Consider the following 16484-nt stretch of genomic DNA (forward strand, 5'->3'; position numbering starts at 1 on the left):
GCTGCTGTTTTTCTCGACGACTCACCTGGTCTAATCCCACTCACCTGCTCATTCCCCATCCCCTTTAACATTCCTCCTATCTTATATTCTAGCACTATTTGAACGCCAATCGTGCAAAGGTTTGGGAATCTGTTTAGATTTAGACTTTTCTTTTCAAGCACACGCTTGTGTTTGGTACTTTCAGGACTCGCCTTTGTTCGAGATACTCAGGCAGCAAAAAGAACAGGAAGATCAGCCAGATCAGCCTGAACCCACTTGTAACCTCAAGCAACCTCTCCAGCATAGCCACACAGCTGCAGACCTGTAAGTATATGTACAGAGGATATGCTGCTTGGCTAACTTGTATTAACTTGGTAGAGTTTTTTGATGAGGTAACAGAGAGGGTTGATATGGGCAATGTAATTGATGTGGTGTATAGGGACTTTCAAAAGGCCTTTAATAAAGTGCCGCATGGTAGGTTTGTCATCAAGATTGAGGCCCGTGGAGTAAAGGGGGCAATAGCAGCATGGATACAGAACTGGCTAAGTAACAGGAAGCAGAGAGTAGTGGTGAACGGTTGTTTTTCGGACTGGAGGGAGGTGTACAGTGGTGTTCCCCAGGGGTCAGTGCCGGGACCACTGCTTTTCTTGATATATATTAATAACTTGGACTTGGGTGTACAGGGCACAATTTCAAAATTTGCAGATAACACAAAACTTGGAAGTGTAGTGAACAGTTAGGATGATAGTAATAGACTTTAAGAGGACATAGACAGGCGGGTGGCATGGGCAGATGAAATTTAACGCAGATAAATGCGCAGTGATACATTTCGGTAGGAAGAACGAGGAGAGGCAATATTAGCTAGAGGGCAAGTTCTAAAAGGGGTACAGGAACAGAGAGATCTGGGGGTATATGTGCACAAATTGTTGAAGGTGGCAGGGCAGGTTGAGAAAGCGGTTAAAAAAGTATACGAGATCCTGGGCTTTATAAATAGAGGCATAGAGTATAAAAGTATGGAAGTTTATGTTGAACCTTTATAAAACACTGGTTTGGCCACAACTGGAGTATTATGTCCAATTCTGGGCACCGCACTTCAGGAAAGATGTGAAGACCTTAGAGAGATTTACTAGAATGATTCCAGGGATGAGGGGCTTTAGTTACGTGGATAGACTGGAGAAGCTGGGGTTGTTATCCTTGGAACAGAGATGGTTGCGAGGAGATTTGATAGAGGTATTCAAAATCATGAAGGGTCCAGACAGAGTAGAGAGAGAGAAACTGTTCTCATTGGCAAAAGGGTCAAGAACCAGAGGACATAGATTTAAGGTGATTGGCAAAAGAACCAAAGGTGATATGAGGAAAAACGTCTTTACACGTCAAGTGGTTATGATCTGGAATGCACTGCCCGGGGTGGGGGGAGGGCACAGTGGAGGCAGATTCTATCATGGCCTTCAGGGGGGAACTGGATAAGTACTTGAAAGGAAAAATTTTGCAGGGCTATGGGGATAGGGCGGGGGAGTGGGACTAGCTGGATTGCTCTTGCATAGTCAGCGCGGACTCGATGGGCCGAATGGCCTCCTTCCGTGCTGTAACCTTTCTATGATTCTATTTTTGGTCATCCATAAACAGCTGGTATTGAGTGCTTGAAATTGTAGAAGCAAAAGGTCACAGACATATAATCTAAAGTACTCTCATTACATATATACATCGTTGACATGAATTTATTTTCCCCTTTGGTGGAGCAGCTGAGTCACCTCTCACATCTTTTGTTTGTCCATAGTTACCTTTCTCCCATCAGATCCCCACGGAAAAAAGGGTCCAGTACAGCGCACACAACTCCCACACAACATGCAAAAATCGAGACACCACCATCTGGCCAACCTCAGCCTCAATCCCAACCCCAGTCCCAGTCCCAGCAAAAACCTCAGAAATCTACCTCACTCTCTCTCTTCTACAAAAAAGGTAAGTCAATGCACAAATATTATTCATGGACTTTTAATAATAGTTCTGGGGGAAATGAGAATTAGCCATGACGTTGATCAATCCAATGGCTGCTTTGCTGCTCTTAAGGTAGTAACAGAACAGTTGTACTGTATAACTTCAGTGTATAATAAGAAAGTTCCAAGATTTTTTAAACTTGCTAAAAGTAGTTTGGTTTTGAGAAAATTCTTTCCCCATTCATTGCAGTATAAACTCAATTGAAAGTGGTTATTTATTTCTCATGCCTTTGTAACAGTGGCCTGATGGTCATGTCACACTGGGTGGGAGGTTAAAGTTCAACTAAAGTGCACCTAATTTACATGTGCCTAATGCCTTGTTTTACATATCATTAGTTGCTGTTACACTTTTGGTATTGGTATGTGCAGTACAAACTATGATACAGATCCAACATTAACGGCAGCAGTCACTAATGGGAGTGGGCATTGTTTTCACATGGTTCTGCAATATATTCTGCTAGAGGCTGACCTTTTGAAGGCATTTTCTTTTACTGTACTAAATGGGTTCCAAGTTGGGGAAAAAATTACAAATACATATTGTCTTTCTGCATGCACATTTTACCTCATAAAATCCATTTTTCAACTATGCCCAAAGGAGTCAGATCCAGTGGAATCGCCACTGAAGCATATTGAAGGAGAGCTCTGAAAGAAGTGAGAACTGGAGATGAGCTGCCAGCAGCAACCTTTTTTTTGGCGCTGTTGCCATGTCTTTCTCTCCCCATTGATGTTACTGTGCTACTTTATGAATCAGGAGTTAGTACCTTGGACTGCTCATAACTACATTCCAGTGTGGCTCTGCAGCGTGAATTTTTTGTTAATTATTCATTCTCGGGATGTGAGCGTCGCGACCAAGGCCGGCATTGATTGTCCTTCTCTAGTTGCCCTGATAGCGTTTTGATACAACTGAGTGGCTTGGCCACTTCAGAGGGCAGTTAAGAGTCAACCACACTGGTGTGGGTGACTAGAGTCACATATAGGCCAGACCTGGTAAGGATAGCAGGTTTCCTTCCCTAAAGAACATCAGTGAACAAGTAGGGTTTTTACGACATTCCGACAGCTTTTTATTTCTAGATTTTAAAAAAAATTTAATTCAAATTCTCAAACTGCCATGGTGAGATTTGAACTCATGTTCTCCAGATTATTAGTCACGGAACTTTGTTTCTTCCTATCTCAACTCTTTTTTCTCCCCTTGTCCAGTCTCTTCCGACCTACATCCGCGACTCTTCCAACGCCCTCTGCCACTTTAACGGTTTCCGGTTCCCCGGCCCTAACCGTCTCCTTTTCACCATGGACATCCAGTCCCTCTACACCTCCGTCCCACACCAGGACGGCCTGCGAGCCCTCTGCTTCTTCCTTGAACAGAGGCCCAACCAGTCCCCATCCACCAACACCCTCCTCTGCCTGGCTGAACTTCTTACGTTGAACAACTTCTCCTTTGACTCAACTCACTTCCTCCAAGTAAAAGATGTCACAATGGGAACCCGTATGGGTCCTAGCAATGCCTGCCTTTTTGTGGGATATGTGGATTCCTTGTTCCAATCCTATTCAGGTCCCCTCCCTCTCCTCTTTTTCTGGTACAGTGATGACTATCGGTGCTGTTTCCTGCTTTCGCTCCGAACTGGAAAATTTCATCAACTTTGCTTCCAATTTCGACCCTTCCCTCACCTTCACATGGTCCATCTCCGACTCTTCCCTTCCTCGACTTCTCTATCTCCATTTCTGGGATAGGCTGTCAACCAATATCTACTGCAAGCCCAATGACTCTCATAGCTACCACAAATACACTTCCTCCCACCCTGCTTCCTGTAAGGACTCAATTCCCTTCTCCCAGTTTCTCCATCTCCATCTCATCTGTTCTGACAATGCCACCTTCCTCACCAGTGCTTTCAATGGGTCTTCCTTTTTCCTCAACTGAGGATTCCCTTCCGCTGTAATTGACAGGGCCCTCGACCGTGTCCATCCCATTTCCTGCACTTCTGTGCTCACCCCTTCCAGAGCCACGATAGGGTCCCTCTTGTCCTCACCTTCCACCCCACCAGCCATCACATTCAACATATCATCCTCCACCATTTCTGCCACCTCCAGCGCAATGCCACCACCAAACACATCGTCCCCTCCCCTTTCAGCATTCCAAAGGAACTGCTCCCTCCAAAACATCCTGGTCCACTCTTCCCTCACCCCCAATACGCACTCTCCTCCCCAAGGCACCTTCCCATGTGAACGCAGGAAATGCAACACTTGCCCTTTCACCTGCTCCCCACCGTCCAGGGCCCCAAACACCCCTTCCAGGTGAAATAGCATTTTACTTGTTCTTCTTTCAATTTACTAGAGTTCACTAGTATTCACTCAAGTTTAGAAGAATGAGAGGGGATCTCATTGAAACATATAAAATTCTGACAGGGCTAGACAGACTGGATGCAGGGAGGATGTTTCCCCTGGTTGGGGGGTCACAGTCTCAGGATATGGGGTAGGACATTTAGGACTGAGATGAGGAGAAATTTCTTCACTCAGAGGGTGGTGAACCTGTGGAATTCTCTACCACAGAAGGCTGTGGAGGCCAAGTCACTGAATATATTTAAGAAGGAGCTAGATAGATTTCTAGATACAAAAGGCATCAAGGGGTATGGGGAGAGAGCAGAAATATGGTATTGAGATGGAGGATCAGCCATGATCATATTGAATGGCGGAGCAGGCTCGAAGGGCCGAATGGCCTACTCCTGCTCCTATTTTCTATTTTTTTTTTATTCGTTCATGGGATGTGGGCGTCGCTGGCAAGGCCAGCATTTATTGCTCATCCCTAATTACCCTTGAGAAGGTGGTGGTGAGCCGCCTTCTTGAACCGCTGCAGTCCGTGAGGTGAAGGTTCTCCCACAGTGCTGTTAGGTAGGGAGTTCGAGGATTTTGACCCAGCGAAGATGAAGGAACGGTGATATATTTCCAAGTCGGGCTGGTGTGTGACTTGGAGGGGAACTGCAGGTGGTGTTGTTCCCATGTGTTAGTATACTGTATTTGCTGCTCACAATGCAGTCTCTTCTACATTGGGGAGACGAAACGCAGACTGGGTGATTGCTTTGCTGAACACCTCCGCTCCGCGTGACCCTGACCTACCAGTCGCTTGCTATTTTAATTCCCCTTCCCACTCCCTGTCTGACCTCGGCCTCCTACATTGTTCCAATGAAGCTCAAAGGAAACTCGAGGAACAGCACCTCATCTTTTGATTAGGCACTTTGCAACCTTCTGGACTCAACATTGATTTCAATAACTTCAGACCATAACCACTGCTCCCATTTTTTTGACCAGCAGGTGCTGGTAATGGTTCTGCTGTTGCCATTTACAGCTCCTCTAGACCCATCTTTTGTTGCTTTACTTGTCCCATTACCACCCTTCTTGCCTTGCACCATCATCCCTTTTGTCATTTAATCGCTCCTGCCCTCCACCCTATCAGAGACCTTCCCTAGACGGAGTCTATTTAAAGAGTCTCTACACACTACAACAGAGTCTATTTAAACAGTCTCTACGCACTACTGCAAACACCCAGCGTCTATTTACTCAGTAAACAGAGTCTATTTAAACAGTCTCTATGAACTGTGGCAAACAGAACTCACGACCGAAACCCCCTCAAGCGCCTCCTGATAAAAGCAGGATTGTTTCTCCAGCAAAATGCAGTGAATGGAGGAGAATTACATAATACAAATTATATTCGTAAAATAAGTCACTTACAGCTGTGATTGACGGGGGGAATTACCCAACCATCCCCATTCTGGCTGGGACTTGTGGTGTCATTATATGCAGCCTTAAAAAATACACTGACTTCTTTTAGTGTTTGTGGGGGAGGTGCGGGGGGTGAATCTCTTTTTTTAAAACCCTTAATAATGGGGGACTGGAACCCTCTAAGGGAGAATTTGAATTCTCTCCAATATTTGGGGATGTTTACTAAACACAAGGATTTAAACCCAAAAGGAGATAAGTGAGGCAGGAGAGAAAGAGAGAGTTGGCAGTGAAGCAGAGGTGAGACTTTTTTCCCCCCGTACTTACTTGTACCAGTTCAATTGGCTAGAGGTGTGGAAGAGGCAATGAGAATTCTTTGTTCAGCTCTGACGAGCAAAAAAAGTTTGGCATTGTGGAGGTCAAATAAAAAAAATAGTTTGAGAACCACTGATATAATTAACGGCAGGACTAATATGTGCGAATGCAAAAGTCCCATTTCCGGTGAATAAACTGCTGATGTTATTTTGTTGAGGCCTAGGGATTAAGGAAAGAATCGAGAGGTGGAGGCAAACAAAGGGAATAATCAGGAAGTCAGGCACAGTTGCATACATGCCAACCATCAGCATTTTAGGGGTCCGATTAGCGTGGGTTACTGGGTTTCAACCCACCACACAAATGTACCCCCAGCACTTTCTTCAGAACATTGAGAGAGGAGGCTCAGATCATAAAGCGGGCGTGGTGAGAGAGGAGACCCATTATATAAAGTGGGAGCGGTGAGAGAGGAGATCCAGAACATAAAATGGGAGCGGCGAGAGAGGAGGCTTAGATCATAAAGTGGGAGCGATAATTAGGGGGTAGATAGCGTCCTCTGTAGCCGCAACTGAGAATCCAGGAGGGTATGTTTTCTATCTGGTGCAAAGGTAAAGGATTAAAGGATATCTTGGAGCAACTGGAGAGGAAATTGGAAGGGGAGTCGTGGTCTATGTTGGGACCAATGACATAGGGAAGTAAAGGGAGGAGGCCCTGCTAAGAGAATATCAGAAGTTAGGAACTAAATTTAAAAAGCAGGACTTCATGGATGGTAATCTCAGGATTACTACCCGAGCCACGTGCTAATTGGCATAAGGATGGGCAGATCAGGCAGGTGAATGCGTGGCTGAAAGAATGGTGTGGGAAGGAGGGGTTCTATTTCATGGGACACTGGCACCAGTACTGGGACAGGAAGGAGCTGTACCGCTGGGATGGGCTCCACCTGTACTGGAATGGGACCAGAGTCCAAGCGGAAAGGATAAATAGAGCTGTCGATAGGACTTTAAACTAGTAAGATGGCGGGAGGGATCTGGTGAAGATAACGTAAGTCTGAAGAAAAAAGAAATAGGAGATGAGAGTAAAGGTCAGACCAAGGTAAGGAATAAGGGTAACATAAACAGTCAGGGAATAAATACAGTTATAGAACATAAGTACAAAATGACTGTTAAAAAAAATAAAGTGAGGGGAACAATTACTAAAAATAAATTAAATTGCCTGTACAGCAATGTGCACATCATCAGAAACAAAATGGGGGAACTGGAGGCAATAATTTATAGCAAGGAGCCAGATGTAGTAGGGATAACTGAAACTTGGCTACATAAGGAACAGGACTAGCAGTTAAATATTGCAGGATATAATGTATTTAGAAAGGAAAGGGAAGGAAGTCGGGGAGGTGGAATAGCTGTACTAATTAGAGACAACATAAGGGCAATAGAAAAAAGGGACATAAGTAACATTAAGATAGAAACAGTATCCATATGGATTGAGATAAAGGATAAGAAGGGATCGATCATGTCAATAGGCATATTCTACAGACCACCTAATAGTGGAAGGGAAGTGGAGGATGAAATAGAATCATGGAAAGGTTACAGCACAGAAGGAAGGCCATTCAGCCCAACGAGCCTGTGCTAGCTCTTTGTAAGAGCAATCCAGTTAGTCCCATGCCCCCGCTCTTTCCCCATAGCCCTGCAAATTTTTTGCCTTCACATATTTATCCAATTCCTTTTTGAAAGCCACGATTGAATCTGCTTCCACCACCCTTTCAGAAAGTGCATTCCAGATCATATAACTACTCGCAGCGTAACAAAGTTTCTACTCATGTCGCCTTTTGCCAACCACCCTAAATCTGTCCCCTTTGGTTCTCAACCCTTCCACCAATGGGAACAGTTTCTCTTTATTTACTTTATCTAAACCCTTTGTGATTTTGAACACATCTACCAAATCTCCTCTTAACCTTCTCTGATCTAAGGAGAACAACCCCAGCTTCTCCAGTCTCTCCACGTAACTGAAGTCTCTCATCCCTGGAACCATTCTAGTAAATCTTTTCTGTACCCTCTCTAAGGCCATCACATCCTTCCTAAAGTCCAGAATTGGACACAATACTCCAGCTGTGGCCAAACCAGTGATTTATAAAGGTTTAACATAACTTGCTTGCTTTTGTACTCTATGCCTCTATTTATAAAGCCAAGGATCCCATATTCTTTATTAACCGCTTTCTCAAACTGTCCTGCCTTCTTCAAAGATTTGTGGACATATACCCCCAGGTCTCTCTGTTCTTGCACCCCCTTTAGAATTGTACCATTTAGTTTATATTGCCTCTCCTCATTCTTCCTGCCAAAATGTATCACTTCACACTTCTCTGCGTTAAATTTCATCTGCCATGTGTCCGCCCATTCCACCAGCCTGTCTGTCCTCTTGCAGCCTATAACTAACCTCCTCACTGTTTACTACACTTCCAAATTTTATGTTATCTGCAAATTTTGAAATTGTGCTCTGTATAGCCAAGTCATTAACGTATATCAAAATAAAGCAGTGGTCCTAATACCAACCCTTGGGGAACACCACTGTATATCTTCCTCCAGTCCAAAAAACAACCATTCACCACTACTGTCTCTTTCCTGTCACTTAGCCAATTTCGAATCCATGCTGCCATTGCCCCTCTTAATACATGGGCTTCAGTTTTGCTGACAAGCCTATTAGGTGTCGCATTATCAAACACCTTTTGAAAGTCCATATACACAACATCAACCGCATTGCCCTCATCAACCCTCACTGTTACCTCATCAAAAAACTCAATCAAGTTAGTTGAACACGATTTGCCTTTAACAAATCCATGCTGGGTTTCCTTTATTAATCTGCACTTGTCCAAGTGACTGTTAATTTTGTCCCGGATTTTCGTTTCTAAAAGCTTCCCCACCACCGAGGTTAAATTGACTGGCCTGTATTTGCCAGGTTTATCCTTACACCCTTTTTTGAGCAAGGGTGTAACATTTGCAATTCTCCAGTCCACTGGCACCATCCTCATATCTAAGGAGGATTGTATGATAATGTCCAGCACTTCTGCAATTTCCACCCTTACTTCCCTCAGTAACCTATGATGCATCCCAAGCGGACTGGGTGACTTATCTACTTTAAGTACAGCTCGTCTTTCTAGTACCTCCTCTTTATCAATTTTTAGCCCATCCAGTATCTCAACTACCTGCTCTTTGGCAGCATTTTCTTCCTTAGTAAAGAAAGATGCAAAGTACTCATTTAGTACCTCAGCCATGTTAAAATTTGATAGCAATGTGGTGAAGGGTAGTTGCTTCCAAGTCTTTATTCAGAGATTCCCCTTACACACACCCCACACCCTAGCTAAGCTCTCCTATAAATAGGACACAAGAATCCCCAATTGATACCCACCACCTGAATACAATTAACACTAATTGATATCCCCACCATCACGGAAGCCAGTCTTCGGCCAATTCGATTCACTCCACGTGATATCAAGAAACGGCTGAGTGCACTGGATACAGCAAAGGCTATGGGCCCCGACAACATCCCAGCTGTAGTACTGAAGTCTTGTGCTCCAGAACTAGCTGCGCTTCTAGCCAAGCTGTTCCAGTACAGCTACAACACTGGCATCCACCCGACAATGTGGAAAATTGCCCAGGTATGTCCTGTCCACAAAAAGCAGGACAAATCCAATCCGGCCAATTACCGCCCCATCAGTCTCCTCTCAATCATCAGCAAAGTGATGGAAGGTGTCGTCGACAGTGCTATCAAGCGGCACTTACTCACCAATAACCTGCTCACCGATGCTCAGTTTGGGTTCCGCCAGGACCACTCGGCTCCAGACCTCATTACAGCCTTGGTCCAAACATGGACAAAAGAGCTGAATTCCAGAGGTGAGGTGAGAGTGACTGCCCTTGACATCAAGGCAGCATTTGACCGAGTGTGGCACCAAGGAGCCCTAGTAAAATTGAAGTCAATGGGAATCAGGGGGAAAACTCTCCAGTGGCTGGAGTCATACCTAGCACAAAGGAAGATGGTAGTGGTTGTTGGAGGCCAATCATCTCAGCCCCAGGGCATTGCTGCAGGAGTTCCTCAGGGCAGTGTCCTAGGCCCAACCATCTTCAGCTGCTTCATCAATGACCTTCCCTCCATCATAAGGTCAGAAATGGGAATGTTCGCTGATGACTGCACAGTGTTCAGTTCCATTCACAACCCCTCAGATAATGAAGCAGTCCGAGCCTGCATGCAGCAAGACCTGGACAACATCCAGGCTTGGGCTCATAAGTGGCAAGTAACATTCGTGCCAGATAAGTGCCAGGCAATGACCATCTCCAACAAGAGAGAGTCTAACCACCTCCCCTTGACATTCAACGGCATTACCATCGCCGAATCCCCCACCATCAACATCCTGGGGGTCACCATTGACCAGAAACTTAACTGGACCAGCCATATAAATACCGTGGCTACGAGAGCAGGTCAGAGGCTGGGTATTGTGTGGCGAGTGACTCACCTCCTGACTCCCCAAAGCCTTTCCACCATCTACAAGGCACAAGTCAGGAGTGTGATGGAATACTCTCCACTTGCCTGGATGAGTGCAGCTCCAACAACACTCAAGAAGCTCGACACCATCCAAGATAAAGCAGCCCGCTTGATTGGCACCCCATCCACCACCCTAAACATTCACTCCCTTCACCACCGGCGCACTGTGGCTGCAGTGTGCACCATCCACAGGATGCACTGCAGCAACTCGCCAAGGCTTCTTTGACAGCACCTCCCAAACCCACGACCTCTACCACCTAGAAGGACAAGGGCAGCAGGCGCATGGGAACAACACCACCTGCACGTTCCACTCCAAGTCACACACCATCCCGACTTGGAAATATATCGCCGTTCCTTCATTGTCGCTGGGTCAAAATCCTGGAACTCCCTTCCTATCGGCACTGTGGGAGAACCGTCACCACACGGACTGCAGCGGTTCAAGAAGGCGGCTCACCACCACCTTCTCGAGGGCAATTAGGGATGGGCAATAAATGCCGGCCTTGCCAGCGACGCCCACATCCCGTGAACGAATAAAAAAAAAATCATACAATTATCAAGCCATGCCCTCTGCCTCTACACGTAGATCTCCTTTTTGGTCCCTAATCGGCCCCACCCCTCCCACTACCCATTTACTATTTATATGCCTATAGAAGACTTTTGGATTCCCTTTTATGTTAGCTACCACTCTATTCTCATACTCTTTCTACGTCCCTCATTTCCTTTTTCACTTCTCTGTACTTTCTATATTCAGCCTGGTTCTCACTTTAATTATCAACCTGACGTCATCTTACTCTATCTCTTTCGTCATCCAGGGAGTTCTGGCTTTGGTTACCCGACCTCTCCCCCTCATGGGAATGTACCTAGACTGTGCCCGAACCATCTCCTCTTTAAAGGCCGCCCATTGTTCGAATACAGTTTTGCCTTCCAATCCTTGATTCCAATTTACCCGGACCAGATCCATTCTCAACCCACTGAAATTGGCCCTCCCCCAGTTAAGTATTTTTACTCTAGATTGCTCCTTGTCCTTTTCCATAACTAATCTAAACCTTATGATACTATGATCACTGTTCCCTAAACGTTCCTGCACTGACACTTGCTCCACTTGATCCACCCCATTCCCCAGAACTAGATCCAACAATGCCTTCTTCCTCATTGGGCCGGAAACATAGTGATCAAGAAAGTTCTCCTGAACGCACTTCAGAAATTCCTCCCCCTCTTTGCCCTTTACATTATTACTATCCCAGTCTATATTAGGACAGTTGAAGTCTCCCATTATCACGATTCTATAGTTCTTGCACCTCTCTGGAATTTCCCTGCAAATTTGCTCCTCTATATCCTTCCCACTAGTTGGTGGCCTATAGAATACACCCAGTATTGGCGCCTCTATTGTTTCTTAACTCTAACCAAATAGATTCTGTCTTTGACTCCTCAAGGACATCCTCTCTCTCCAGCACTGTAATATTCTCTTTAATCAATACCGCCACTCCACCCCCGCCTCCTTTTTTTTCCTTCCCTATCTTTCCTGCACACCTAGTATCCAGGAATATTTAGTACCCAATCCTGCCTTTTTTTGAGCCAGATATACTGGAAAAACATCTAAACAACAAAAATATAATGAAGAATAGTCAGCACGGATTCCAGAAGGGAAAGTCATGCTCGACCAACCTTGTTGAATTCTTTGAAGAACTAACAGAAAGAGTAGACAAGGGCAAGGTAGTAGATGTAATATATTTGGATTTTCAAAAGGCCTTCGATGAGATACCACATTGTAGACCAATGGCTAAGGTGCTTGAGGAGTCAGGGGACAGGTAGCAGAATTGATAACAAGTTGGCTACAAAACAGAAAACAGAGAGTAGGGGTTGCAGGTAGCCACTCAGACTGGCAAACAGTGGGAAGTGGTGTTCCACAGGGATCGGTGCTGGGGCCACTATTGTTCGCAATTTACATTAACAATTTGGATTCAGGAATCAGAAGTACAATTTTAAAACTTACGGATGACACCAAATTGGGGGCTGTAGTTAATACAAAGGAAGAATGCTTAAAATGCAAAAGACATTAATAAACTTGCAGAATGGGCATGTAGTTGGCAAATTAATTTCAACATAGATAAGTGTGAGGTGGTGCATTTTGTGTAGGAAGAATAAGAAGGGCCACATACTGCTTGGGTAATAAGAGTCTAAATAGGATAGAGGAGCAAAGAGATCTGGGGTACATATATACAAATCACTAAAAGTAGCGACACAGGTTAATAAGGCCGTGTTTTAAAAAAGCAAAGCAAGCACTAGGGTTCATTTCTAGATTGAAAAGCAGAGAAATTATGTTAAACTTGTATAGAAGTTTGGTTAGCTTACACTTGGAATATTGTGCACAGTTTTGGTCTAAGTATTATAGAAAGAACGTAGAGGCATTGGAGAAGGTGCAAAAATGATTCACAAGGATGATACCAGAACTCAGAGGAAAGATTGAACAGGCAAGGGCTCTTTTCTCCAGAAAAGAGAAGGCTGAGGGGTGACCTGATAGAAGTCTTTAAGATAATGAAATGTAGAGAAAATGTTTCCACTTGCGGGGCAGTCCAAAACTAGAGGTCATAAATATAAGATAGTCAGTAATAAATCCAATAGGGGATTCAGGAGAAACTTTTTTACCCAAAGAGTGGTTAGAATGTGGAACACTCTACCACAAGTCTATGGAGAAGTTGAGGCAAATAGCAGAGATGCATTTAAGGGGAAGCTAGATAAGCACATGAGGGAGAAAGGAATAGAAGGATATGTTGATAGGGTTAGATGAAGTAGGGAGGGAGGAGGTTCATGCGGAGCATAAATGCCAGCATAAACCAGTTGGACCGAATGGCCTGTTTCTCTGCTGTAGTTTTGATGTTACTCGATGTAACACTGAACACAAAGGGGGGTGGGTGCTGGAGCTCATCCTTGAGCACTTTTCCACCCCCTAGCCCCCTCATACCCACTGAAAAAGTGACAGGGGCCGGCAGATTATTTAGGCCTAGATCTCTAGGTTTTCATTAGGATCTTTAACAAGCAATGAATTAACCAAGAGCATATTATTCATATTGCTTTTTAAAGATTTGAGGTGTAAAAAGGTTTCTGACTGTGAAATGATCACCCCTATGTAGAAGGGCTTATCTCTTCCCTACAGATTGATTTTTGAAAAGCCCATGCTGGAAGGTTAAAGATAGTGGCCCTCTGTGTGTAACCCAGTAGCATCTTGGGGCTGAAGTTCCTAGTTTTACAATTTTACAGGAAAAGTTGGCAATAGAAAAAGGATAAAGCTGTTTGAGGTGAAATAATCAACAGGAATTTCACCTTTTTGTCTTGAAGGAAAATGATTTTCTTCAACTAGCTTACACATAGCGTAATCCATTTGACCATTGTACTAGAAGATTTATTTCACCCAAAAACCCGACTTTCCAACTTCACTTTCAGTGCTATGCTTTGTACAGGTTTGACCTCCTGTTTCAGAAAGGGCTTACACCATTCTAATCACTTATACAGCTTTGCCCTGTTAAGTAAGGCTGTCGCCAAGGCAATTTCAACCAAAAGATTTCCATACTTCTTTGTCCATTGAAGACAGCCAATCATGTTTTTTTTAATGTCCTGTTTGGATTCCATGCTTACTTCCTCATTCAGTTGTCCTCCAAAAACCAACAGATTAGTCCAATTCCCACCAATAGATTCTCTAGATGGATGACTTGGCTAATCCATTGGGATGTAAAGAGGAGCATATTCAAAGTGCGGAATATGTTACCAAAAGCTATGCAAGAAACTTTCTCCAATTTTAGATGTAGAATATATTTCTTCACAAGTCAGCAGTTTTAAACCCAAAATTACACCTCAGAATTATATTAAGACATTTTTGGTGGTTTCATTGTTGTTCTTTAGGCATTAAAAGTTATATTTGATGAAAGTAGGTGTATTGAGCACTAAATTAAAATGGCTTTTTTCTTGCCATGCATTATTTGTGTAGTATATCGATTGGCATACCTTCGACTGAACACGCTCTGCAATCATCTCCGTCTACCGTCTGACCATCCTCAGTTGGAAGCTATAATATGGACGCTTCTTCAACACACATTAGGAAATGAGTATGAACTTATGAGAGACAGACATTTAGACCAGGTACTGTATGCTATTTAGTTAATGATGATGGAACTGTCTTCCATTGGGGTTGTTGTAGTGCTTGGAGCACTGATTCCATGTCTCACGGAGTGGAGGATGTGAGTTTGTGCCAGTGATGCTCCCAATTGCAGCTTCTTTGCTGTTGGGAAATATTGAGCAGAGTTTCACATGCTTCGATTAGAGTCCTCATTAGTCCACTCAGAATTTGCTGCATGTATGAGCCTTAATGCTGAAGGTTAGCTGACCATTCAACTGTGGGGACATCACAGCATAACACAGACCTTGTAGCATGTGATGGGGATCAGGATTGAGAACCCTGGATAATTTTCCCTCTCTCTAACCCAGAGGGCTGAGGCCTATTGTGGCACTTCTACTGATGTCTGGCTGAGATCAGCTAACTCAGCACAGACCAGAGATTGAATACAATACCTTCCTGGCCCATGTGGCTCAGCGACTGACTAAAGAATCTTGTTGAACACATGTTTATAATTTTCAAGATTCTATTTCTGCCAATTCCGCTAAACGTATGTAACTTTAAATATTTGTCGTTTTGTTCCAGAACCTATTTGAAACAGGTAGCATGTGACTTTGCAAATGCATGTGCGGTGGACTATAGACATGTGACTGCCTGTAAGGCATGCTGGGACGATAGCCTGTAGTTTCACCCAGGACCTATATCTTGCATAGTCATTATTTTTGATTGTCGCCTGAGATTCCTCTAACTTTCCTGACTATTTCTCTACCTTTGGAATCCGAGCTCCTGCCCACTATCTCCAAACCTCTATCACGGCCACTGCTTCTACAGTCGGATACTGAGAGAATACTTCATGGGTGGGATTTCTCCAACCTTCCTGTAAAGTTAATTGGAGGCCATCCAAATCAATAAGAATGGAGTATGGCGGGTTTCTTACAGTGTTGCATTGAAACAGTGTGGTTTCTAGAAGCTTCTGTGTTTTGTTTGAATAAATTTGTGAATGTTGGCACTGAAACCTCTTTAAAGCACATTGATTGGCACTGATTCATTGTCTATCTTCAATGCTTCCCTCCCTCCACCCCATTTTAAGGCATTTATTTAACAAATCAGTGGCATTGCACCAGGATTTAGTAAACAGTAAAGAATGCAAGTTAAGAAAATGAGCTGAGTGGATAAATTGACTCTGCATTGTGGCAAAGAACCAAGAAAGGTTCCAGAGTTTAATCTCTGCTCTTTCCTGAGCTGTACCTCAGTTGCGCAGCAGTTGGGCTTCAGTCCCCTAGGTTTGAAAGGAGAGAATGTGGAGACACGAGAGAAGCTGGGATTGTTCTCCTTGGAGCAAAGAAGGTTAAGGGGAGATTTAATGGAGGTGTTCAAAATTTTGAAGGGTTTTGATGGAGTAAGTAGGGAGAAACTGTTAACACTGACAGGGGGGCTGGTAACCAGAGGAGCAGATTTAAGGTAATTGCAAAAGAACCAGAGGGGAGATGTGGAGAAATATTGTTATGCAGTGAGTTGCTATGATCTGGAATGCACTGCTTGAAAGGGTGGTGGAAGCAGATTCAATAGTAACTTTCAAAAAGGAATTGGATAAATACTTGAAGGGGAAAAAATTGCAGGGCTATGAGGAAAGAGCAGGGGAGTGGGACTAGTTGGACAGCTCTTTCAAAGAGCTGGGACAGACACGATGGGCCGAATGACCTCTTTCTGTGCTGCATGATTCTAAGTTTACAGGAGTTCCTGCTTCTGATTCCATCCCGTGATCCCTACTGGAAGTCTGGACTTGATAAGTTTACACCTTTATGGAAACGGTGTTTAAATAGAAATCTGATTTTCCTCTTCTAATGGGAGTG

General features: G+C 44.1%; 1 protein-coding gene across 8 annotated transcripts in view; it reads left to right on the forward strand.

Moving 5' to 3' along the window:
• The window catches only part of rb1 (retinoblastoma 1), a 207374-nt gene that overhangs the window by 174239 nt on the left and 16651 nt on the right, over positions 1–16484 (forward strand). For 3 of the 8 annotated variants that reach the window (XM_067992573.1, XM_067992574.1, XM_067992575.1), the window contains 3 exons: positions 185–303; positions 1757–1938; positions 14506–14657. In XM_067992573.1, coding sequence (XP_067848674.1) covers positions 185–303; positions 1757–1938; positions 14506–14657 — 453 coding nt within the window. Of the gene's footprint in view, positions 1–184; positions 304–1756; positions 1939–14505; positions 14658–15851; positions 16093–16484 lie in introns of those variants that run through there. The other 5 variants (XM_067992576.1, XM_067992578.1, XM_067992580.1 and 2 more) reach the window with 5 other exon arrangements.

Source organism: Heptranchias perlo, chromosome 11 (assembly GCF_035084215.1).
Source record: "Heptranchias perlo isolate sHepPer1 chromosome 11, sHepPer1.hap1, whole genome shotgun sequence".
Taxonomy (NCBI): Eukaryota; Metazoa; Chordata; class Chondrichthyes; order Hexanchiformes; family Hexanchidae; genus Heptranchias; species Heptranchias perlo.